General features: G+C 45.1%; 1 protein-coding gene across 1 annotated transcript; it reads left to right on the top strand.

The window, feature by feature from the left end:
• The first annotated feature begins 16,186 nt into the window (after positions 1-16,186).
• LOC128890312 (achaete-scute complex protein T3-like) lies at positions 16,187-19,566 on the top strand. Its single transcript, XM_054148686.1, has 2 exons — positions 16,187-17,149; positions 18,817-19,566. The coding sequence occupies exon 1, from the start codon at positions 16,187-16,189 to the stop codon at positions 17,096-17,098; it is 912 nt and encodes a 303-aa protein (XP_054004661.1). The 3' UTR covers positions 17,099-17,149; positions 18,817-19,566.
• Positions 19,567-26,667: the final 7,101 nt, after the last annotated feature.

A 26,667-nucleotide genomic window follows, 5' to 3' on the forward strand; every position in this document is an offset into this window, starting at 1 on the left:
AAGGGTACGCGGAACTACGTCGGTGAGCAACGACCGCGAGGGTGGACGAGGTTTTATGCGTGCCAGACTGTGCCGCGCAACCGAAAATGCGTGGGAATAAAGTGGTTGGTTACGATATATCATTACATCGTGTTTTCTGTTTCGTTCGTTACGTCAAAGAAAACACTGGGGGTTTACCGGTTGCATTCCAAACATGAATCATCGAATATAATGGGTTATGGCACAAAAACACGACAACGTCCAATCGACGCCACCGTACAATGAAACTATTCTAGCCCGAAAGGTGTTGTCGAAAATTTACTGTACGGAATTAGTTGTTAAATTGTTAGTTTCAATCGTTATTAAATCAAATTTACTCGGTAAGTAACCATAAGCAACAGATGAAAATGTTAGCGGTCGAAATAAATGTGGAAAAGTCAGCTGGCTTCCGCATCTAACACCTCGAGTGTGTTTAATTTGAAATTGAAACGGTATGCAAGAAATTGAGAGAACGGAAACTCGCCGACGAAAGGAACTACCCGCAAAGCAGGATTATCCTGTTTTGACATGTACACAGTTGGTGGTACCGCGTTTCTCATGCGGAATCAGGAAAACGCAGCATCTGTTGGCTACGCGTCTCTTCTTCCCTCCTGCGAGCCTTTTCTTCCCGAGAATCGAGGTCCTCGTAACTCACGGTGGACAGTTTCCGAAAGAGTTGTGCGGGTACGAATGGTCGAGGAATGGGCAAGTCCGAGAACACAAAACACAGAACACAGAAAAGGGTGGTCGCGTGCCCGCATCACCTGCGCTATGCAAAAATCGCTGGAAAACTCGAAAAAAGCCTTCGATCTGGTTTCGCAGCTGTCGAATCGTCTAGATGTCTTATTCAAATAGTCGTGGGTCGGTGTCGGTCGGTCGCGGTCGGGTCGGTTGGATACCAGAGAAAGACGAGGAACGCGGGAAAGGGATGATTTCAGGTTTCCAAGGGCTGCTACGTTTCCCAGCCCCAGCCAAGGATGGATGGTAAAAGGGTTGAAGGTTCGAATGGAAGCATTATCGACGATTATGCGTTATCCGTATTCAAGAAAAGGATCGTAGGTGTAGAAGCAAATTCACGTATGGGTGCCGTACATCTGCCGCGATCGTTACTTTGAGTTTTTCTCTTTGGAAGTGGCGATTGTGGTGGCCAACGTCTCTTCTCTTCGTAGCAGCTTGCGTGCATGCAGACGTGTATCGTATCGAGACGCGACGCCGACGCCCGCAGTTTGTTTCTCGATGACCTTTAGCCTTGCCGCTCGAACGCTCAACAATTTTCATCGACAAGAGCTCGTCCTTTTCGTTACGCGCGCCACGTTTCTTTGGACGTTGTGAATTGTAGAAAAATGGTATAGAACGTGGCTAAGACACTGACACTGACACTGACACTGCCACTGACATTGCCACTGACACTGACACCGACACCGACACCGACACCGAGGAGTAGCACGCGTGCAAGCATGCGTAGAGCCAGGTAAGGTGGTCAAGAGTGTAACAGCGCGTGCGGGGGTGGCCAGGTGCGTACTCCCGCATAAGTGATTGCTGGTAGAACGAGGGTGGGTAGGAAAAAAATATGATTACCGATACACGATTGGACGTTGACATAAGTGTGCGCGGTGATAAAAGCAGATCAAACAAGGCAAGGATGATAATAGACTCGAGAATCGATAAATGATTAACCGAACGTACAGTTTTATCCACTCGTAGAATTCCTCTGGCCTAACTGATTCGTTTACGTCTTCGAATATCTATCAATTATATATAGATAATTATGTATTAGGGGTATTGGTAATCCTGCGGGTCATAGTCCGTTGAAATATTAATTAGGTGGATACGCAGAGATGCAATCATGTTTGCGTTCGCAACTTTTCAGTCGAAACGGAAAGAGTGTCTCGGCTCGGCTGTTGGCTCCTGCGCCGAGAGCGCAGGACGTAACTATCGTTGTCGATCAAAGGGTGTTTGAAGTGATTACGGGGGTGTACGTATCGACATTATCTTTCATGGGGTTGTCGAGCGGCTGGTCGTTGGTCGACTATATCGATCTTACACGGGAATAAATAGTTGCGTATCGTGGGATAGACAACCACCTGCGGAGGGCAGGTGATGTCAGACATAATCAGAACGGGGCGGCAATCTGTGCCACCCTCTCCACGTTCTTGACGCGACGCGACGCGACGCGACGCGACGTTTGTTTCTCTCGTCTGTCGCAATGTGCGTCGGTGATTGATCGCGAGTAAGTACACGAGGGAGATGCGATTTCTACACCGTACCCAAATGATACGGTTTTAACGTAAAGTTGCAATCATTTTGAATGATTTTAGTAGCGTATTTGTGATTGAAGAAAGTTTGGACCTCGGTTTCGGTAGCCACGAGCCACGATACGATGTGCGCGTGCCCATCACAGAATCGATAGGCAGGCAGCCTGCTATAATAATGCTGCGAGAAATGGGGAAATCCGCGAAGATGGCAGACTAGCGGTAGACGCCGTTAGACCGGTCCTCGATAAAAACCAAGCGGCTCGGACATTCGAACATGGAGGATCGTGCGTGCGTGCCTCGGCAGTTGGGTGCCACATTCACTGGGTTAGTACTGTCGATCGTAGCGGCCGCGGCCACAGTCGCGGCGTAGCCGAGTCTCTTTAGCGTTGCTCCTTCTTCCTTTTCCCTCTCGTACTATTTCTTCATTTTGATTATGCGGGTCTGGTGTCGGCACACCGTAGCTACGAGACTGTACGACTCGTAGTCGTACCCATTGGCCTACACAAGCGCGTTGGCCTGCAACCTGCTTCGCTTCTCTCTTCTCTTCCTCCCTTTCATCTTCCTCTTGGTCGGCTATAAACGCAGCTTGTGTCCATTGCAATGGCGCATCTCTCGATCTACCCAGGATCGTTATCCTTTAATCCTTTGATCCTTTGATCTTTGCGGCCCGAACGTGTCAGTCGAAGATACAGCTGAAACCAAGAGGGACACATGGAACGCGTGAGTTTGGCGCGTGCTTCGACGCTACGTGTTTCTTACTTACTATAACTTTTGGCGAAACATTCGCGAAACTGCTGCTATTCGACAAGCTTTGACAACGTAGCAACGCAGAAATCTCTTGTACCAGAAGAAATTGTATTCGAGTGAACGATATAAAATAATTATATTTGGACAAACGTGTTATTTTACTTATACGAAAAGGTAATTTATTTGAAAATTCGGTGGCAAGGATTCGGTATTGTAAATTATTATTCTACCGCTATGCACACCTACAATTTAGCAAACGAATCTTTTCCAAGCCCGCGAATCTTCGTTTCGAGCATTATCACCGGTATAAGAAGAACCGACAGATAGACCGACTAGTTAACGACGCTCGTCTTGTTTTACGCGACAGGTACCTACTCGTGACTTTTCTCTTTCTTCGTTGGATGATTTTTCGTGATGAGTAGATGTGGGCATAGGGGCAGTCGAGCAGTCGAGCAGTCGAGCAGTCAAACAGTCGAGCCATCCAAGAAGGTAGGCAGCCAGTCAAGTTAGGCGCTATGGATGATCGTGTTCGAGGATCCGAGTGACCCGACACCGTGCGCCTACGGCAGGTGCTTGCCTCTTGCAGCCTTCCTTGCTGGTGTCGGCTCTTCTCGTACGTTTAATACCGCCTCGGTAAGAGCCCGACCCAAAAGAAGTACCCCAGCATCTGCCTTTCTCTCTTTCTCTCCGAACGGCCGCGCGAGTTCGAAATCGTCGGAGGTTCGACCGAGCGAGGGAGAGGATCGGAGCCACGCGCCAACCATCCCCTCCACATAACCGCTTCCCCTTTCGTGGCCCTTGTTCGCGTCCGCCGCGCCGCGCCGCGCCGCGCCGCGCGCCACACCGAAGAACTCGTTAATTGCTCGCGGCTAAGGTCCCACGACACGCAACTAACGAATATGCGGGTCAATTTCTCTCGCAGAATTTCATATAGGTACATACATATGTCAAGATTTGGCAGCAAATATTCCTAATACAAGAAAAGCATACTGCAGACGGCGGAGTTGTTCCATTCCGTTTTCACAACGGAAGTATCTCTAACATAATCTGATATTCTTCCTCTCCTTTCAGCGTTTTTTTTCATCTAGCATATCTGGACACGGGCAACGTTTCGCGACGAAAAGGACGTGTAGTGGCTGGCCAGGTTGAAATCGGGGGAGAAGCACCGACAAAAAGCTCAGCCACCGAGCACAATGACAGCCCACTCGAGCATTATTTTCACTTCCATTCATTCAAGCATTGAACTACCTCCGGAATCGCTATTCCTTCACTTGGAATCGGCTTTTATTATAACTATATAGCGATATACCAGCACGTACATGACATCGTACCCTTTGGCAAACCCTTACGTCTCGGTACGCACAAAGTCTTTCCGTTATTATTCACATTGATAAATGATTGCTGCTGTGTCGCGGTGAACAATACTCGAGAGTATGGCCCGCCGACGCCGACGCCGACGCCGACGTCGACGCTGTTTGCGGTTACCGTGGTGGCATGGTCGCGAGACGTGTTGGATCGAGTCGGTTTGCTCGAAAGAACAGGTGCAAATTTTTGTTAAATATATCGAGTTATTCGATAATAATATATTTTTCATTGTCCCATAAAATATGAAATTTCCAAAATTTCAACGTGACATTGTTTATTAGTCGGAGGTAGGTACACATATAAATATCCGAATATGCTTAATCGCTCGTTGCGCCACTCGTCGAAGGCAGGTGTAAAATAAATTTCATGGCGTTTCGTCGTTAAGAACAAATAGACAGAACGCGAGCCTGCATGTGTACATAAGTTATTTATAACGTTTGGTAACTTGAGGACATACAATCCGTTTGAAGGCATGTCCTACATTGGAGAAAAGAAGAAGCAGTAAAATGTAGGTAATATCATTCCCATGGTAACAGATATTTTATTAAAAAATTTCAATGCTCGGGCGTATCGAAATGCGTCAGCAACAGCACACAGGTTGCGCATTATTCATCCCAGCGAGTAACCGTATAACGCGATCTCTACACGGCGTCTTGGTGTACGATTCTGCGTATTCTGCTTTTGGAACATCTGGTAATGTACGTTCATAACACGACGTGTACGAAAGACACACGTACGTGCATAAATCAAGGATTAAAGTATCGCCGACGCGAAATTTCCTCGAGAGCAACTTGTAAATAAATTTTCAGCCCACTTAATCCTTCGGCTCGTGCTGCAACGCCGCGCCGCGCGCCGTGACCGCGACCGCGTGCGGCGCGTGTTGAACCGTTTTACCGTGAAAACGTGGAAAAAGGAAGAGTTCGATGCGGTGATAATGAGCAACTCGCCCGGGACATCACAGCTGCGCGATCTACTGCACGAGATGTCCTTGAAACGTGACGCACTCGTAACCATAGTTCGGCACAGAAATGGACAACTTGAACTTGGAATTGGTTAACGGTTGAGTTCACCACCGATCTGCTATAACAGATGCCATGGATAATTACTTCTTATTAACCCATTAGCTTACATTCGTTAACCGGTTGAACACAGTCTTGGAAGAATATAACACGTATACGGTTCGCCTGGCCGTGATCCAAGTGTATCCGCGGTGATAGGGGTGTAGCATCGTTTAAGATTGCCGAGTCGAAAGACATCGGCTCCGTTACCGTACTCTTTTATACGTATAGATATCCGTAACATTTACTAGATACGATACTAGAAAAACTCGTATCGAAAGGTAACGAGAGATAATTTATTCTAATTGAGAATAAATTGATTATCATCACGAGAAGCGATACAAAGACAAAAAAAAAGGGCAAATACAGCTCGACGCCGTCGCGACGTCGTAATGCAGAGTCAGCTGCCCCGCGTTAAACCTGTTTATGGAATATTTTCTACGAAAAAAAGATCGATCGCTCTGCACGCGTAAACATATTACGCTTATTTTTGTACAGTTAACGTTTAATTGCTGACGCTGTAGTGTCTTGTAGACCTAATAGTATATTATTTGAAAAATGTTAATATCCTATGCTGTCCTATCCACGCTTTGCGGAACGAATAAAGTTTAAGATCAAGAGTTCTTAAACAAATTTTACCTGTAATAATAAACGCGAAAACGATCATTACAAGAAGCACGCCGTGTCGTAAAGTTTCGTTAATTCGATTAGGTACAAGTGTAACCCACTGTTAATGTCCGGATTGGATGGAGTCCGAGCGCCGCAGGACAAGAACGGAATCTACGAGTTTTACTAATTATCTCGCAACCTCGCAAAGATATAGAAGAAAATGTACGAGTAAAGAGAAGAGTTTATCGTCGGCTATACCAAAGCCGACTTTTCACAATGACTAACGGAGGTCGATAAAACGAAATATTTTTCGGCGGCATTCCTATGACGTTCAGGTTTGAGTGTACGATAACACGTAAATACTAATACCTTCGTCCAACGTTTCAACCTTAATTAAACGTTAGTTGATTCAACGTTAAACGACGAAAACTACACCTGGTGTATATCGTTGTTACCAAAATTTTGCAGGATATTACAAAACTCATCATGCTGTGCGTCGGATGTTTGGTGTTAATTAAACCAACGTTATGAAAAACGGTTGCAAGGAATGGTGTGGTCCATCGCCTTTGGCGCGGCGATACAACGCCCTAAGACGCGGGCAAGTGAAACAGGGGATAGAATACCATAATTTACTTGGTTTGTAATAAAATATCGGTAAATTGTTGTATCCAGAGTAATATATGCCGGAGTGGAAATATTCGGAGCGGAGCGGCTCGGCGCTGCACTTCGAAACGCGGGAAAGTTCGATGACGAAGTTTCGCGTTAATGAGTGTTGGCGCGCGCCACGGTATCAGCGCGGCAGGCAGGCAGGCAGGCAGGCAGGCAGGTAGGCAGGCAGTCAGGCAGTCAGGCAGGCAAGCAGGTAGGCAGGCAGGCAGGCAGGCAGGCGCACGAGCGTCAAAAGAGGACACAGGAAAGACAAAGAAGGTAGGCAAAGTAAGGAGAAAGAACGAAGTCATGCCCTCTCGCGCTCTCGCGGACGCATACGAGAGGAACGAAACGGCAGCTGCAGCTGCGCCGCTGCCACGCGCCCTCCGCCGCTCGCTTGGTTCTCTTCGGATACCATTTCACAGGTCCGCTCCGCGACGTTAGTCTCTTCTCTTCTCTTCTCTCCTCTCCTCTCCTCTTTTCCATTCGCCGGTGTCTCCTTTTCCTCCCTACTTTGTCCACCCTGCGGCCTTTCCTTCTCGTGTTGAGAGCGCCACCCGTCTTTGCCCGTCCTTGTCCATGAACGCGGTGATACGCACGCACGTATACTTTCGCAGGATGGGTCGTGCGACCAAGAGGACCACCGGACTCGTCACCTGCACCTCGCCAGTCTCCCAACGGTCCTACGACCACCGTCGACACCTTGCCTAACTTCTTCGGGCACAAGGTGGGGGCTACCAGCAAAATCTGGAGATTGATATCGATTCGACGATAGCGGCATACCGATAATGGATTAGGGGTTGAGAGCTGATCAGGTTCGGTTACAATAGGCACGTTACTATTCGCAAATCAAACGTTTTACATTTGTTTAAGTAAGAATCTGTTCCAGTTCTGGTCCAGCATTTCCAGGCCTCCACTCGAGTGTCTTTGAAACTCGCTCAAAGCCGGGGTCTGATGTAACGCGCGCGCGACAGTAAATGAGCTCCTCAGCCGCAGACAGGTGCAGGCTCATCGAGCAAAGATGAATTCTGATGGACGATGTTTCTTTCCCGCGTGCGTGCCCGATCGCGATCAGAAAGGAACACGCGTCCGTATTCCTTTACCCGACAAGAAATAGTGAAAATACGCGCGATTCAGATGTTTGTAAATTGTATGTCTGTATCTACAAACGTTTACGAATGACGAAACGTTGCGGTACAATACATGTCTTGTACATGTTGGAAATACGACTAGTTAGGCGTTGCCTGAGGACTCGGGCACCTTCGGCTCCACCTTGTCGGTCGCCGAAATAAAATCACGGTTTGTTTGCTGAAATTTCGTTTCGTATTTATAATATTTGGGAATCTAAATCTCAAACGAGTTATTTTTAAATTTGGAGTATCGCGCGTAGATCAGGCGCGAAATCGAAACGTATCCGCGAACAGAACGTTTCAGTATGGCAGCTGCCCGTCGTAATTGGTACCCTCGGAGGCCCGCATCTTCAAACAGTCGACGTGTATTCCGAATCGAAGATAAAAAGTCATGTCAGAAAAGGGGAGGGGGCAGAGTCACGCGGCTTACTCTGTCTCCGCCAATTACAGTTCATGAAAATCGAGGGAGACAATTGATGGACGTAGATACTCGGCTACTTGGCTAGTTAGAGCTAATTGTAAGTGGCGCGCGAAACGCGTTAACGGCTAACTACGCATACTTCCGAACCAATTTATAAATCTTGATTGAAATGCATTTAATATCGGCGGTTAACCGAACGAACCGCATCATTGTCTATTCATATTTGAATGCGGAGAAGCGGTTGCGGTTGGGAGGTGTTAAAAACGTCGATAATCCCGATGAGTAATAACGAAGAACAAAGCTCGATGGGGCGAAGGGAGCCGTGCCAAAAAGGGACATCAGGTTGAAAGAGAAGGTGAGGGTAGGTTAAGTGCGAACCGAGTTAAGTGAAAGGGAACAACGAAAGTAGGAAAGGAACGAGAAGAGGAAGGAGTGGACGGAAAGATTTTCAAGATAACAGCGGTATAGTCCCCGAGGTTCTTAGCGCCGATATATCGTTAATTACACCTCGACCGATCGTAATTATCCCCTTCCAGATAATGAGTCGATTACCAAAGATGGGAACGAACGAAAAAACGACGACTTTTATCCCGCCGCGCCGCGCCACGGTCGCTATCATTTCGTCATCTTTAGCCAAACCAAAAAGGTGTGCTCTTCTTTTAGTCCTACTCTATTTACATACGAAACTTGTAAGATAACGTTGTTTACCCTTTACGCGATACTATAATAATACAAACATTTTTCATAATCCGTCAATTTATTTGACCGTGCTTTCGTGAAGGTAACCTGTTTTATTATCCCAGCAAACCTTGCAAATTTTTGGTTTCTAACATTTTTGTTCCTGTGCACTGTGCAACCACTTGAGTAGTCCAACTTGAAAAGTACTTTAATTCAGTTTTGATTTTTTCGCAAACTTATAACTAGCTGTTGTTGCTCTCCGCGTACGAGATGCTGATATATTTACGTATGCGTATACGTATATGTACAGTGTTGGTGTAGAAGCGGACCACCTCGGCCCATTAGCATCAAGAAACGGATTACGTTGAATTACCTTTGAAACTGATTTGCATCTGTAATCTAAATATGCTGCGGTTATCTGCAACGCCGACACAAGCAATCAGTGACAATCGTACCACCGACGATTTCACTTTTTCCAGATCAGTGATGGGTATTGGGTAGATTCGTATCTAGATAACGAGTAGCAGGTTTAAAAGAAGAAAAAGAATCCAAGGAACATACGATAGGTATATGTATACGAATGTATAAGAAGAGACAGAAACAAAGTAGTAGGAGGACACGTAAGAAAATGAAACTTGAAATTTATAAATAAGACGAGAGTGTACAATGAAGAGATGAAAAGAAATCGAATTGGAAAAGTGCCTCGAGATTTCGAGAAATGATATATCGTTTAATTGTCAATTACTATCGAGACACCCTGTACTTAATTATCTTAAGCCACGCATACCGGACAAGTCATTTGGCAGAGGTATCAAAAAGAAGAATGTTATTTAAAGGTTTTATAATAACGCTCGATAGGTGTATCCACGAGACGATGTAAGAGACTGGCGAGGCAAGGTCGTAGGTCATCAGCGAAACAACAAAGTATACGGATTGTGTGTGCGAGTCCTTGTGCGAGAGACCTTGACACCTCGTGACTGTTTAACCTTACAGAGGAGACGTCATTACGCAGATCTGCAACGACCTTGTTGTTTTCTCTCTTTCCGATGAAAATTCAGTCTCCTCTTGGTGTAAACTTTCGCTTCACGGTTCATGGTTCACGGTTCACGGTTCACGTCCATTCATTGAACAGAGATTTCCCTTAATTCTGAGCAATCAACCGACGAGCCGTATCCACTGAAAGGCTTACGTTCCGATTGCAAGGCGAACTGCATTCGATGGATTCCCTACCGCTACCCATATCGAAAAATTACGTATACTTGATGGGTTAAAAATATATTTGTATATATCACGTCATCTTACTCGTCGTCAAGCTATTTACCGTAGAGATTACATCTTCCAGCACGAGGAACATACCGATGAGCGACGAGTAGCGAGTAGCGAGTAGCGAGTAGCGAGTACCGAGGAATAGTAGCGAATGTCTTCTTTTAATTTCGGTACCTATGTACCTGTAATTAAAGTTATCGCAAAGGTATCCGAAGTATCTGACATCTTTCGGCGGGCCCGTCAAAGGCACCACAACCGTTGACAATTTAGATAACGGTGTAAAGAAACAAGAAAAAAAAAACTATACGGATTCCCCTGCCCGATGGGCGTAACTGAGATTTTTCTTCGAGGATCCCCACCAGATCGAGGATGCCCGAAATCCGGGAAGTCGTAAAGCGACCAAACAGCCTTTGCTCGAGACTCGAGAAATCTTACCGTGGTAAAATTCTGCGCGATCGATCGCGGAAAAAAGAAAAAGGCACTCGTGTGGCGAGCTTATCTGATAGTGAATTTTTATGCCGGTCGTGTATTAGCTTCTAAAATCTGCCGGCAGTGCAAATATTTATCGTCGACGATTATTCCTTTCGAATGCGCTAAGATTGCGTTTACATTGCGGGAATAGTATAGAAAAGAAAGGTGACGCTAACCTAGCCTTTATCGGAATACATATTATATGTTTATTCATTGTTTAATTAAGCTGGAACAAACAAACAAATGCAAATATTAAATAGATATTAGTAGGTATACAGAAAAGAATCAGTCAAGGTCAGAAATATATATTACTATACTAGGGTTGACAAGGATAATCAGTAAAAGATCTCGCAAACCAAATAAATTTAGTCTCGTTCGATGCGCGTTTTCCTGACAATGAGACCGATCACGATCCCGTGCTATCGATCCGAAAGTTTCGGTGAATGGACATCGGCAGGACCAGGAATAGCTCCGTAAAAAGGTTCAACAACGCTGAACAAACGATTCGGAGAGAAATTCAAAGATGACCGGCTCGAACTTTTGTCCAGCACGAGGCATTCCTAAGGAATACCAACCGTTGGACAGATCCTGCCAGATAGTCCTGGAAGCGTGTGCCGTCCTTCGTGACGTTGCCTTTGTTCGTTCACGTGAAAAATGACTCGGCGAATGATCCGCCACGGGGAAAAAGAGCCTCGGAATTACGTGAAGGACAGGAGGATGCCACGAGTCGTGCGATAAATCTTGGCCTGGACGAGCGTATGCGTGCTTGTGCGTGTGCAGTCACTGCCGATCGATCCTTGCCACGTGACAAGACACTACGGACATTTTTATATGGTGCTGCTCAAAGATAAGGTTCCATTTCTTTGTTCACTCTTCGCGGTGATATCTTGACGCAAAATCGAATTCAAATAATGTCATCGATTTTTTTCGAGACCGTCGCGTGTCACGTCGCGGCGTCGGCGTCGGCGTCGGCGTCGGCGTCGATAGACACGACTGTTTTCGATTTTCTTCTCGAATCGGTGCTTTCAATGCTCGGCGGGCGCAATGAAAAGCATTGTTGTTCGGATGGTCCGCTAACCGACAAGGAAGGTCTTGTCAAGAACGAATCATCCGATAAATCTTTCAAGGAGAGAACTCCGTGAAACTACCGTTTATCGCGACGCGACGCCGCACCGACGCCGACGCGCCACCGGAAATACTTGTTACGCGCGTATCTTTCAAAGATCGGCCAAGATCGGAGATAAATCACCACCGTGATTCGGCTACCAAATAATAATCGAATAAAAGTTTTTACAGCTGTGCCCTTATCGAGGCTCGAGCTATAATCGCAAACAAAAAATTCTGAATTACTGTGTTTGCCAAGTTGCTTACATTACATTCTAATATATGTATATTCATCGACAGTTACATAAAATGAACGCGTATAGACGAGTTATCCAGAGAATATTGTTTATCAACTGTCCTCGGCAGCGATTCCGCGGTACAAGGTTGAACGACTCTTGTTCGTACTAGCAAGACCAATAAAGCAAACGACTTGGAAAACATTGAAAGTTCTCGATGGATCTAATCGACATTTTCGCATGGATGTCACCGTGGAAAGACCGGTGAACGGATGGCCACGCAAATTCTGGTCTCGCGTGATTCCCGGAAAAGACGGTCCCAGTGATAAGCTCGACAATGTCTGACGCGAAGCATTAAAAACGATAACCCTACAGCTGAAAATTTCGTGACGTGTCCAGGATCATTAATCAGCGTAACGTTACGCTCGCTGTCGATGGAGCCGTAAAACCGTACTCGTTTTGCACTTACGATAAACAGACGTTGTAGTTGTACCAGTGTTCGAGTAGTCGCGTACGGTCAGAAATAGCCGAGTATCGCGAGGAATTTGGTGAACCTGCGACAGCATATGCGATGTACGTTGGTGCTTTACCGATATCTGTACCTGTACCTGTCAACGTTCCTAGGACGCATTTACGAAAGCGCCATATGTGTGCCGTTTAGGTTACGGGTAGCAACCCTACACGATCCAATCGTTTGCGTGGTGGACGTAATACATGCATAAATTCTCTCTCACTCTCTCTCGCTCGATCACCATAGCTGAAGAGATACCTGTGCATTATTGTACAACATATGTCAGCCGGTAGTGGAATGCCAACACGTGGAAATCGATATTCCCAAGGTGGACCTGCACACTCGACGTATTGCGTTTACCGTATCTCGTTCTGAACTTACACCCTTCCATGGGTTCTCGATTTATTAACGGTTAATGTATTTTTTACGAAATCTCCGTTATTTAAACTAATCAGCGAGCAGTGAAAAAATAACGGTTCAATCCCCTTGGATCAAAGTTAAGAATGATGTTAGGTATAGTAGTATCGTATAGTATAAAGCCCGCAGCAAAAATCGATATCATATATAACGCAGAAGCACAGAAGAGTAACGTAATTCAAAGGTTAAAAAAGAAGATTCAAGTTGGTTAGCCCTTTGGCGTCGCTCAGCCCGCCACTGAGAGCGGTAATTAATTTCATTAGATAATTAGCGACGAGATGGCCACGGATGGCTAGCTAGCTGGGACGCTGGGCTTCGAGGATATAATTATGAAATACATTTCTTAGTCAAAGGTTCAAGGTAATAAGGTTATTATCAGAGTTGTGGAAAATTTACTTCTGTCCTTTCCTTTCTTCTTCTCCTTTGTCCTGTTCTACGGAGATGGATTTATTAAACGGTGAAACTTGTAGTCCTCGATCTCGTAATACTTGGCTCTATACTTTTTAGCCATGATGCTAAAATTGAATGAAACGAGTTCGAGGGGAAAAGGTTATGAAAATTAACGATTGGTGTATATAGCGAGAGAAGCTCTACGAACGATAATAATGGCGATACCTGCAACTTGTGGCCGAGAATTTGTCACACGGCAAGAATTCGTACGAACAAAGAATCCTCGACCGACTCGTAAATCTTCGGTCGGGACTCCTGCGCATCGCAGTTATGATCCTTGAGCAAGGAACAGCGATTCGAAGGAAGAAGGACTCCTCGTAAGAGGACAGGGTAAACTACCTGCGGGTAATTGACCCCGAGAAAGAAGCGTGCTTTAAAACACGCCACTGTTCTACTTTTCACATTTACACTCAGCAGTGCAGTTAACATAAATGACCGACTTTTTTTTTCGAATAAGAAATGACAAGTAAAAAGAAGGTGTAACCGATGAAGTAACGTCGGCATATCTATTCAATTTTATAATTTTCGAAATGAGAATTATGCAAAACGTGCAACGTATCTATTTGATCGTGTGGCTAGATCTATTTAGTGTCGGCATCGGCCATAGACAAGCGTCGCAGCTAAGATTACAAATTTTCCAAAAGCGTGAAAGCATTCGTTATCCGTCGAAATCCAACGTTGGACACTGTTCGGGCGTCGGATATTTATCACAGACTCCTCGCGCGCTCCATGCAGAGGAAGAACGTCCAGTGGCCCTCGAGTGCCCCTTACGCACCGCTTTTTCAGCACAGAAAAAGATAGGCATGCATAGACGGAAAGAGAAAGATAAGGAAAAAGAAATAGAAAAAAAAAGGAGAGAGATGGAACGCCGGTAAAAGAGAAAAAAGGAGAAAAGAACAGGGCATATACCTGTTCCACGCGTGAGCACGTACACGGTTACACACGGGTGCACGGATGTAGATCCACGCGCGTTTGCCCGCGCGCACATCCTCCCCATACACGCTCCCTTCAAGCACGCGTGCGCCCTGGTACACGCACGCACGCACGCACGCACGCACGCACGCACGCACGCACGCACGCGCTTCGTACGGAGCGGATAAAACCAAGCTATTGGTGGGGAGAGAGTCGATGGATGGGGATCGGCGCGCGCCATGAACCGATGGTGGGGAGAACGGCTCACGTCTTACACCCCCTGCCCTCTTCCACAACGCTGATGGGCCCATGACGCTGCTGCCCCCAACTTCCCTGCCACTATATACATACTTGGGCCCACATATCCTTCGTATCCCCTTACTCCTCCGACGGTCCCAACCTTCTTCGCTGCGTAACTTCTCTTCTTCTTCTTCTTCTTCTTCCTCCTCCTCTTCTTCTTCTTACTTCTATCTTCTTACTTCGCATCTTCTTCTTTCCTCGAGCGTGATCTCTTTTCATCGCAATGTCGGCGCATACGCGTGTCTCTCTCAGCCGACATGCTCGATCTCTGGACCAGCTTTTCTTTCTCCCGGTAACTGTTCAAATTTCGATCCCCGAGACACCGGACAACTCGGTGGGGATTTGGACCCTTCTTACGTATGTAGCAGTGTCTCTCACGCGTGCACAAATTTCTGAGGTTCGTTGCAAGGTGATTTCAAATTCCGGAGCACGCGCGTGGTGTACTAGGGTGATGTTTTCGTTTACGATTACTACTGTGACGGTATTCTAACGAAATTTTTGTTTTCGTATCCAAATTTCTTAATTAGATTACATGAATTTTAACTTTTACTCGATACACTTGATAAACGTGAAAAATACTTGGAGCCGATGGGATAGAATTCATCGTGTATCGACAGTATCTACAATACATACTAGCTTTCTACAGAATACTTGGTTATATTTGCAAATACGTTCGAGTAGCACAGTCTACGTTATTCTGTTCCCGCAGTGGTGTTAATGAATAAGATCTTGATATAAACTTACTTCGACGTAGATGTACATCAGTCGCATGCAAGATGCAACGTCCATATATCTATAATATGTATATTTTGAATCGAAGCCGGCACGGCACGGTGCTGCACGGAGCGGCGCACGAGCCTATGCAATTTCCAAGAAACGAGAACCACGAGTTAAGTTATCGCGTCGATAACGACGAAGGTTATCATCTTTAAATATCGGAATCGGCAAATAGATTCCAACTGGCACGCAAAAGCACGAGGGCAATTCACGAAGATGAGAATCTCGGGCGTTGTAGGGCCTTTGGAACGGTAGTGGTGGGGACGTACAGGGGTATGAGGCGCTGCAAGCCGGTAGGGGGAGACGATGGGGGTTTAGGGCCCGAGATCGAGTATGGGGCCCCATGGAGGGGATAGGCGCGTGCCCGCCCTGGCTATATAAGGCCTCGAACCCTTCTTTGCAAGGCATTTCGGGAGCCAGGTCCGTACCATCAGCATCGAGGGTGCGGTTTAGTTTTTCACTTTTCCGACTCGTCCAACAACTGGTCTCGAGCCGGAGGCGGAGCTTCGATTTTCGTTTCTCAGATTCGTTTAAGGGATCGCGTGGTATTGTATTGTAGTTAACGAAGGTGTCGCGGCAGGAGGGAAATCGTCCAAGAGGGTTAAACGATCGGCGTCGTGATCGTCGTCGTGGTAGTAATCGGACCGCGACCTGGTACTGGTACTGGTACTGGTACTGGTACTGGTACTTGGATACATCGAGGATTCCATTCACTCGAAGGTCATCTGGCACGCGCTGCCGCACACTCCTGCTCACCTAGTGGGGCGGGGTGGGGTGGGGGGTGGGGGCGCGGGAAGGAATCGGATCAGTGATATGACCTTAGTGAGATCGAAGGAGGAGAACGTATTGCCCATCATGTTGAGCGTGCAGCAACAGCATCATCACCATAATCTCCATGGTTCTAACGCAACCAGTGCGCAAACCCATCGCGGCAACGTGATTGTTTCCACGAGCAGTATACCGAGCAATGACATCAAGACGATGCAGCAACACGGTTGCAAACGATCCAAGATTTACGGGCAACCGACCGGACCGTATGGCACGGTTCCCCATCAGCCAGCTTCCGTAGCAAGAAGAAATGCCCGTGAACGGAATCGCGTGAAACAGGTGAACAATGGATTCGCGACTCTGAGGCAACATATACCTCAAAGCGTGGCGCAGGCTCTCGGAGGAAGTACAGCCGGCACGCACGGTGGATCCAGAGCTGGTAGTAAAAAGTTATCGAAAGTCGAAACGCTCAGGATGGCGGTCGAATATATAAGAAGTCTTCAGCGTCTGTTGGACGAGCACGACGGTGGCTCGGATCTTACCAATGTATCTTCGCCAACCTCGTCGCCGCCTTCCTCGACTTCCTCTTCTTCGTCCACGTGTAGCTCTGGCAACGGAATCGGAGTCGAGTCCAGTCACCACTCTCCCGAGCTAAGACTTCGCGGCAACGTCAACAACGAGATTCGGCATCACAGCCCTGACTTGACAGCCCATCGACACCAACATCTCAGACAAAATCCTAGCCCAACGTTTGTACCGGCACCATGTTCCGAAGCGTCCAGTTCCCCAACGCCGAGTTTCGTTTCCGAAGCATCCTCGGTTGGCAGTCAAGGCTACGGTGGAACCTCGGGTACTCTCTACGCGACGCATTCCGATGCTTACGATAATTACGAACCCATGAGTCCGGAAGACGAAGAATTATTAGACGTTATCTCTTGGTGGCAGCAAAGTCAATGAGAGGAGCGGGGTTATACTTCGGCTCCGACTTGGTCCAGCGTTTTCTCAAAGGTTGGTGTTGCGTCAACGTTATCAGTTATCACACATTTTTTCCACATGTTATATTCTTTTACTTGGCTCTTTTCATCTCTTTTCTTCATTTATTTCGTCTTAACGTACGCCTTAATATCAATTACGCTTACTATTTTTTACAATAAACAAGTGGTCTTTTTTTTGTTGTCAAACAAACTTTTGCCGGTTTCGACGATCAAGTTTAACCCAAATATTAACCGATGCCACTTTTATCTAGTACTGTTCTTTTCGTTTCGTTTCATCGTCGAAAGTTATTCCAGTTATTTAATGCTGCATTATATTAAGAAATTTTTTTCCAAAAGTTTCTCACCTCCCTCGCTTTTCAACGACCGCGCCCGTAAATTTTGCCCATGAGGTAACATCCGCGTTACCGAGGAAGTTCAAAGGAGTTTCCGACCAGATTTGTGACCTTGCCCCATCACAATGGCGCGCGCGACCCCTCGCTGAAACTCCAGCCATTCAAATCGCAGACTCCATTCAGAGAGCCACCGAGTATACATTCGAGAAGCGACGCTTTTGTGCCCGATTTCTTTCACTGTGTACCAACACGCATGCCCAGCCTGTCCGTGTACGCGTGTCTCGAAACTTGTACCCTTTTATCAGCCCTCTACACCCTTCAACTTTCCGAGACGAGACATCCGATTCTCCGAGTTTCCTCCGAGCATTTTACCACCTTTCGCGACGCGACAAAACTTTTCGATATCGTCCGATATGCTACCTTAATATTTCATTTCACTTTCCACGATTTCGCTTTCACCAACAATCCTCCGAGTTACTTTGCGTCGGAAACGCAAACTTAACGAACAGACTGTCATTTTGTTTCTTTTTCTTTTAAATAGATAATCTCGCGATATTCGCTTACATCGTCCAGTATCTAGAAAGTTTGGCATTTTCAAAACTACCAAAAAAGCATCGGTGAACTCTGACCTCGATACACGTAACAACGTTTTTTCGCGCCGATTTTGTTTCCCTTGCTTCGAATCTTATTCTATTTTTCGGTTCGTTATTTCCCTCCCTCTTTTTCGTCCTCTGTGTGTATGTGTGTGTGTGTGTGTGTCACACTCTCTCTCTCTCTCTCTCTCTCTCTCTCTCTCTCTCTCTCTCTCTCTTTCTCTCTCCACTTGACAAGAGACGATTTCGCCTGCTGCGTTTAACCTGAATGCATCTTTCAGGATATTTCAGTCTCCCTTTTGTGGGTTTTTGAACCGGTACGCTATTCTTTCGTCTCCATCGTGCTCTCCCCCTACCCTTCTATCCGTCTCCTTCGATTTCTTCTTTTTCGTTTCTACCCGTGGAGAGCCGTGAGTCCCTTCCAGTAAAACTGCCCTTACCTGAAATCATCCCCTGCCTCTCTCGCTTGTATACCTGTAGCGTCTCGTTGCGACCTTCGGGAGTCCCGATTTCGTCGGGAATAAATTTATAAACTGGTACTGGGTCGTCATTGCTAATGCAAATCCACGGTAACAAGAGCGTGGAAGTTGGCAGCTAAATAAAATTAAACTGGTCGTTGAAATTCGTGTCTCGTTGTTACGATAGTCGGTTAGAATAAAAGAAGATGGAAAAAGAGCAACTGGTAGTCATTATTTCTCTTTCTCGTCCAAACTCTAACTATTCGCTAACGTATGAATTTTTCTTCTCGTTTACAGGAACAGAGTCACAGGACCGATGAAAAAAAGGACCGATAGGGGACGATGAACAGCGGCTGTTCCACTAACTGTGATCTAGTCATATTAATATTAATATCGTGTACAGATGTAATTTTACCAATCGACGAAAGCGCGTCCTTTTTATTTGTAGAGATAACGATAGTCCTTTGTTCTCGAGATACTATGCTTAAGAGTTTAGCGATCGACGACCACGAAGGTTTCTATTATCGATCAATTTCGAAGTACATACGGAGCGCATTTTCCATTATGCTTATCGCATACAGAATGTAGGATAATGTCGTATCGACATTAGCTGCATCCTCGAAAGATTTCCAGCAGCATTCAACAGTGCCTTATAAGATTGTTTAATTATTAATCGACGAACCGTTGATTGAAGCCTATAGTTGTACGGTTCCCATCAACGCCAGCGTAAGTAATTTAATTCCGGTATCGAATATGAAACTTGGTTAAGAATTTCTTCGACTATTAAACGTTAATACTGGGAGAATCGAGTCGTTGTAAAATTCACGAATGTTAACAACGTTTGAAAGTATTTGCGACTCGATCGATACTCGCACGGACCATCTAACGATTCAAATATTTCTAGAAATTCGAACAGATACTTGAATGATGTTTCCGTGGGTCGTGAGACGCGAAAGGGTGCATTTTATAGTATTGTATTAAAACGACTTGTAACGAACGCGGTATGTAAACAGTGCGTATGGAACGGAATCGATCGGATAAATTCAATTAAACGACGTTCCAACTGAAATAAATAAATACGAACGTAACTTTATCATGATAGTGCCTTTTTGTAAATACATATTGAGAAATAATTCGTTAAATATATTGGACAACGTTATCGATAGCTATCATAGTACAGTTTTATTATTTTCCCCTACTTGGAGCTCTCCAAGCTTCCAAATGCCTCGTCTACTTGGATTTGCTGTGTAAAAGGTTTGAAATTTAATTTGAATATAATTTAATTAAAATAATTGGACGAAAGAGGATATTAAAAAAATATTATCATAATATACATATGTACGATATTCCGGTGTTGAAAGAACCGATGAAATATGAGGTAATTGTCGTAGCAAGCTGTGAAACTATTCAAAGATTTATTTCACCAATGCTCGCTCCAAGTTTTCACGAAATTTTACGGCTGACTTGGTAGTAGAGTCAGGTAGAACCGTGATTACTCTGCGGACCGAGGCAGAATCCTCGAGGAATATTCATTGTTGTACAGTAACGGTACCTATCACTGCCAATGCATTTCGATTGTGGTATCGATCCTCGTCCCCTACGGTAAACGAACTGCAACGACTGGTGTCATTTCATCTTCAGGTAGATTCGGGTTACTAACCTAGCCTAACGGGCCCGATACTTGTAGGTACAAATCCCTCAGGTAGGTATCGATCGATCGTTTCCTTTCGTTTCGTTCAATTTTACGAAACAGCCAGAAACGAGAATGGATATGGCGAAGAATAAGTAAATTTTCAATATACACGGCTACTTGTTCGAAAAATTACTTCAACTGCCATCGCTGCTACTATTATTTAACAATTTTTCATTTTAATCAATTTAAATCAAAGAATACAGTAGATTCAGATAAATATTATAGAACCACCGTCTCCGTACATTATTCGAGGCTCACGTTTATGTGCCTGTCCGTGTTTGCGAATGAAAAATGATACCATTGTGAGTTTTTCGTAGTTTTATCAGACTGTTTGCTCGCTCCGTATTTTGTTACTCCGCTAAGATGAGTAAATTCGAAAGACAATTCGAGCATTGTCATACGATATAAGGAAGTCTTGTTGTTTATACAATTCGTACTATAGATTTGTATAGAATCATCGATGAATTATCTCTTTTGTTCGTTCCATATAAAAATGCCGTTTCAACAAACGGCAATGTGGGTCGATCGCGCCCATTGATGTTTATACTCGCAGAAATCGTTAACCTACAATCATAAAATTTAAACACCATGTAAAAACTGAGTGTGTTTGATATATATACGGACACGGACTTGAGGATATTTATATTTATCACATTGCATGAATATTTAACTTGTTGCTTTTGTATCGTAAAATGTACTTATTTTCTTTTTCCTGTTTGTGAAACAAAGTTTATCGCTATAATTTCACACGAAATCGTCAAAGTGGACAGATATGACTAATAGTGGTTTAAATTCGTTAATACGTGACATTAACCGGTAATTTCAGCGCATTCGTATTCAACGTTTCACCGATTTCGGATATCTTTTACGGATCTGACAATGAGAACCGAAGAATAAGAAAAGGGGACTTTCGACAGAAAAATTACTGTAATTTTAACTGGCTGTTTGCTGAAAAGCCACAAGGACAATGACAGGGATAATGGAGAAGAACTTGAGCCTTCCGAGCTATACTTTTAAAGCATTCTCTTGCAAAAGAAAGCATCCCTGGAGTCCTGGATTTACGATCGTTGATCGCGTTTTGGAAAACTGTTGATTAAAAGTTGAAACATGGAAAATTTCGTAAATTTCGCGGTGATGATTGGATTTAAACCGCATTAATCGGGAATACAAGGTACGCAAGCACGTGTTACTTTGAAAACTCGGCGATGGATGTATTCGGCCAAGTACATCCTCTTATCCGCACGGATGACGACGAACCGTACACGAAGAGAAACACGAAGAGAAACGCGAGTCAGAGTGCATGAAGACGTACGCGGAACACGATGGAATCGCGAACTGGCCTTACCGGTGCAGCGAGTTAAAAGGACCAAGTTCTTCTTTGAGGGTACATTAACCATACGAGCGCAGATCCGTCTAGCCAGTGAGGATCCTCGGAAAGAATAACGAACGACACTCGTTGTGTCTTGTTACTACCACCTCGTCCCCTCGTAAGGCTGAGTTAAATTGGATTTAAATTTCAAGATTTATAACACGACTGTGACTCTGCTTCGGAGAATTCTCCTAGCGATTCTTTTAATCTTTCCGTTGCGTACGGCTCGAACAAGTCCTCGTGCAGGTTCTCTCTCTCTCTCTCTCTCTCTCTCTCTCTCTCTCTCTCTCTCTCTTCCTTTTTCTCTCCCTCCCTCCCTCCCTTTAAAAGTGAATCGTGAAAGACGTCCAAATTTGATTGTGCTTTTGCTTCCACTCTCCTCTATACGTAGAAAAAAAAACATTAAAAGTAAAATGTTAGTTAGTTATTTGAAAATAATTAACTTGTCGTTCATTTTGCACGTGTTTTTTATTTCCAATTTCTACGTGTCTGGTATACCTACTCTCAACTCTAGAAATAATAAATTTCCTCAAAGTCACACGCGAAAGAGTTTACAAGGGATGATATGTTAATTACGACGCGCGTGTAATTTATTCGAGACCGTTTCAGCAGCATTTTACTCATCGTTTATCTCGAAAGCGAGATTTTAACCGAGTGCCAGGTCGACTCGGAAGGAACGAGTCTATAATATATTCCGCATCGTTCGCTCTTCCCTGCTGTAGTCCACTCCTCCTCTTCGCCCTTTTACAATCGCGCTCGAGCGTCAGCGTATGCGCGTGTATGCACTCGTTTGAATAATTAAAAGAGAATTTCACTTCCAGGCTTGGAGAACATTTGTAACAGTGCTTATGCTATAGTATAATACCATTGAAAAGTTTTACGACAGTTTCTACATTTCATAGAAACCTCTACAAGTTTTATTATACATATATGCAATAGAATAATTGTAAAAAGTTGACAAATTTTTCAAAATATTACTTTCTTCGATGAAAAACAAAGAAAAAAGAAACTCTGAGCGGATATAAATATATCTCACGCAAAGCTACCGATGAACACCTGATGCTACGTGTACTGTGGTCAGGGTTAATGAAATCGTCATCTGAACGACCGGAAGTCAGCTTGAAAAGCATCCCTCGGGATCTATAGAAAGGGAATCGTGACATTGGACGTTTCATAAGGAATCGTCGCGGGCGGTCGTCGTTCCTTTCCACTTTGATCCCGTTTAGCGGTCACAGCGGAGAGTTTTCTCGTCTGAAAAGGGGGCAAAGGGTGGAAAATGGTGAAAAGTGGAAGGGGATCGAGCTCGTGGTCCCACGTTTTACAAATTCACCACGAGGATCGTGGGTGGTCGAGACGGAAGACAGCTTCCTCGGGCGAACGAGCTCTGTTCGTGACTCCTCTCCTTTCGGCTGGAATTCGACGTGCGATCGCGCAAGATGCCTGATACGAGATACAATCGCGACGCTGACGATCACCATTGCCCTTGGCAAACTTGACCGATCGCGGTCGTTTCGGTGCCACGAAGACATTTACGGTGTTGGACCGATGCCGATGTACTTTCAGCGTAACCTCTGATCAACTCCAGTTTCGACTCTACGGTCGAACGAAGAATCTCCCGTGGTGATTTGGCCACGCATACAAACTATCGACTCGTTTGCTCGATTACGAGATAGAATCGACTCGACCGCTTTCTCTAGAGCAGAAGACAAAGCTCAAGTTTTCCAAACAACGCAACGCCAACGTGGTCCCGCTGTGGCCGATCGAATTTCAGGAGATGACCGATGAGCCATTCTCCCGACATCGGGCCCGATGCGATGGCTCGAAAGAATTCCCAAGAATCGTGGCAAGATCCGGATAAAATCTCGAAAACGATGCCTCTAGTCCCACGTTACGAACAAAGCGGGCGCTGCTGTTTAGATCGGAATGGTAGTGATTCAAGTAACGAACGATGATGATTATCGGGAACATATCTGTCCTGGCTGGCAATAAACGTCGTGTTCGCAATGTTGTAGACTCTTGTCAGAGTTTAGAGATACAATGCCTGATATATATTCGATCCCGATGCGTTGCTCTGCATCGTTGAGAACACGTCTCATTGTCAACGTTTAACCTGCATAGGGCCAAGATCGATGCGAACGATGCGAACGAAAGAGCAGTAGGTAGAGGCTACAGATACAATAAAAATGCGTATCGCGTAGACACGCGGGAGAGATCGCGTGTTATTTTAGAGTGAAATTATGCCGTTCAAAATAAATGGAGCTAGTAGAAGATTGTTGTGCGAAGGTCGGGTAAAAACAACGGCGGGCGATTCTGTGAACGGAACGCGGCGCAATTCATGCAGAGTCTGGCTCTTTCTCGTAGAAAACTACCAGGATGACCACGGTGTTACAGCATTACCCCTCGACACGGTATAAACTCCAGCAGAGCCATTGTCTGTAGTCCGAAGCGACCGTTCAACAAATAGCGAGCTTCATTGTCACGATCCCGTAACCCATGAATGGCTGGCTGTCTCGTTTAACTTCGATTACCTTTCATGCCTTCCCTTTCATTTTGTTGCTACTATTGCCACAGAGACTAGAGACTCGAGACTCGCCGGAAATCTTACACTTTTTTCCTCACCGTATAACCATCTCACGCGTTCACTTATTCGGTCTCGTTATATTTTGCTAGGGAGACTACTGAAATTCTGCTGTTCAAATCGTCTTTTACTTATTCGCTTAATCTCATTGTCGTTGTTGTTGCTATTGTTATTAACCAAGTTGTTATTTATTCGTCGATTCATGTTTCTCCGGTAGAAACTTGACAGGATTATTAACGGTATTCGTTTTTTACCTTTCGATCACGAGGAAACCGGTCCGAAGAAAACAATAGGGCCTCTGCTGAAACATCGAGTATCCGGTAGAAGATGAGTAGCAACCGTAGGGGGTCTAATTTAACGATGTACGAGCTATCGAGGCGTTAAATACTTTCCAATCGTTTGTCGAAACCCTATGCGAGAAAAAAAGCGAGCAGACAAGTCTAACATTGACTCCGGGTAAATCGATGTTTTTTTTACCGTACCTTTTCGTGCTCTATCGATGCCGTGATCTCATTGTCAGTCATCATTTTCGCCGTTATAAATCCGTCGTATCACCGTACCAGATCGAAGAAAGTCAACGTTAACACTCGGACCACCTGGTTCATTCTCATGCTGTGAGGTCGCAAAAGCTGGATATAGGTGTACGTACATATTAAACAAGCATAAAAAGGTGGATGATTCCAGTGAAAACAATCAAAGGTTTCGAACCGTCGCTGGTCGCGAGTCGTTATATTGGAAAATAAAGAAAGTTTACAGTTTAATACGTATCTTGCAAGGTGATCCGATAAACATTGATTTTTGTGTCGTAGTTCTAGTTGTAGTATACGAATCGCTTAAAAAACAGAATTAGCTCAATCAGCTCTTAAACGAATAATTTTGAATGATTTTACATTGTTTTCTAGCATAAAACGTGTACCGAAAGAAAAAGTAAAAGAATTAAGCTTAGGCTGATGATAGTAAGGAAAATGTCAATCTTTTAGTTTCAATCTTTCAGGGGTAAAAACGATCCCCCGTGAACCGATCTTCCTCGGATCATTTTCCTACGTCTACACGCTGGAATCCCACGCTTGTGAGAAAGTCCCAACCCAAGGCAGGAAGTGACTACAAATATTTGCTTAGCTAGCCGTCTTTTACGATTACACCGCGATCCAACTTGACTGAAGCTCGATTGTGCTCACGTGACCCAATGTTCAGTTCTGCTCTTCCGCCAGACGCGAAATGTAACGCGAACGAGGACGACTTCTATGTAGTTGACTTGGCGGAAATACATCGAACGAAATTTCACCATTATTAATTACGTATTTAAAGTTTTCAATACAGAAGGAATTTCTATTCCATTTAAAGATAAAGCATTCCTAATCTCACTTGGTCAAACGAAACATTTGCATTTGCAATTATAATAGATAAAATAACTGTACGAAAGTTATGGCTATCGAAGGGATGAACAAAGTTTCACTTTTACGCTATAATTACTCAATCGATCCAATACGGTATAAAGAAATTAGCCATGCTTCCGAAACCGTTAAAGAAACGAGCAAGAAAAAAGACGAGCAAATGAGTAGCGAACGAGAGAATAGAGAGTGCAGTTATTGGTTGCGTTACGAAGGCAATGTGCCCGAGCCCGAACAGAGCTAATAAGCAACCGCATAGAAGTTGGCAGGGGCTAATATCGGCCTAAATATACACGTCGACGGGCATGGAAGTTCGAGCGAGGCCTTAAAAAGGCCACGTGGATTAAAAAAACATCATAGCTCGGCAAGCTCCCCGCAAGAATTAAGATGATTCTTGTATCGCAACAAAGCTAAATCTGTCCATCCTTTATCGTTTTCCCGCTCCTCTATTATACTCTTCGTTTTTAAAGACGGAAAGTTATCAAGCTTTGTTTCAGCTACAATCTCAAAACGTCCTGTTACTTCTCTCGTACGTTACGATAGCCATTGAAAGAGTGTTTGAGTGATACTCGAAATCAAAGTAGCATCTAAGCGCAGTGTATACGATTTAAGCCAAGCGAAATGAAGAGGACCGGAGTCGGGAAACGGTTAAGCCGTCAGCAAAAGAATCCTAGAGTCCTCCTCGGGATACGCTGCGTGAAAAACGAGATCGCAAGGGGATTCCTCGAGATCCATACGAGCGGATCGTAGGAGAGTTTTCGTAGGCCTTGGGAAAATATTATCGCAGTAGCAGCCCCGGGAAGGTAAGGGAAGAGAGGAGAAATAAGCGACGCGATTTCCCGGGGAAGAACGTTTTTACGGTGTCGACCTCGTCCTCGTCCATCTTCCCTCGTGAATCTGGCCCCTCTTCCCTCCTACCTCCTACCTCCTACCCGGTCTCGGTATCCACCGGGTCGACTAACTTTGCCTCGTTTGGACCCCATTCTTCCCCATTCAGTTCTCTGTCGTTTTCTCTCGAGGACAATCCATGGTGTCCTGGGGTCTCACGCCTCGGCATTGACCGCCACCATTCAGTGCTCCATTCTCTTCCTTCGACAGCGACTCTTTGTCACCCCCC

Source organism: Hylaeus anthracinus, unplaced genomic scaffold, assembly GCF_026225885.1.
Source record: "Hylaeus anthracinus isolate JK02 unplaced genomic scaffold, UHH_iyHylAnth1.0_haploid 12000, whole genome shotgun sequence".
Classification (NCBI taxonomy): Eukaryota; Metazoa; Arthropoda; class Insecta; order Hymenoptera; family Colletidae; genus Hylaeus; species Hylaeus anthracinus.

Excerpts from the sequence above, each read along its gene's own strand:
- LOC128890312 (XM_054148686.1), top strand. The coding sequence starts at position 16,187 with ATGACCTTAGTGAGATCGAAGGAGGAGAACGTATTGCCCATCATGTTG.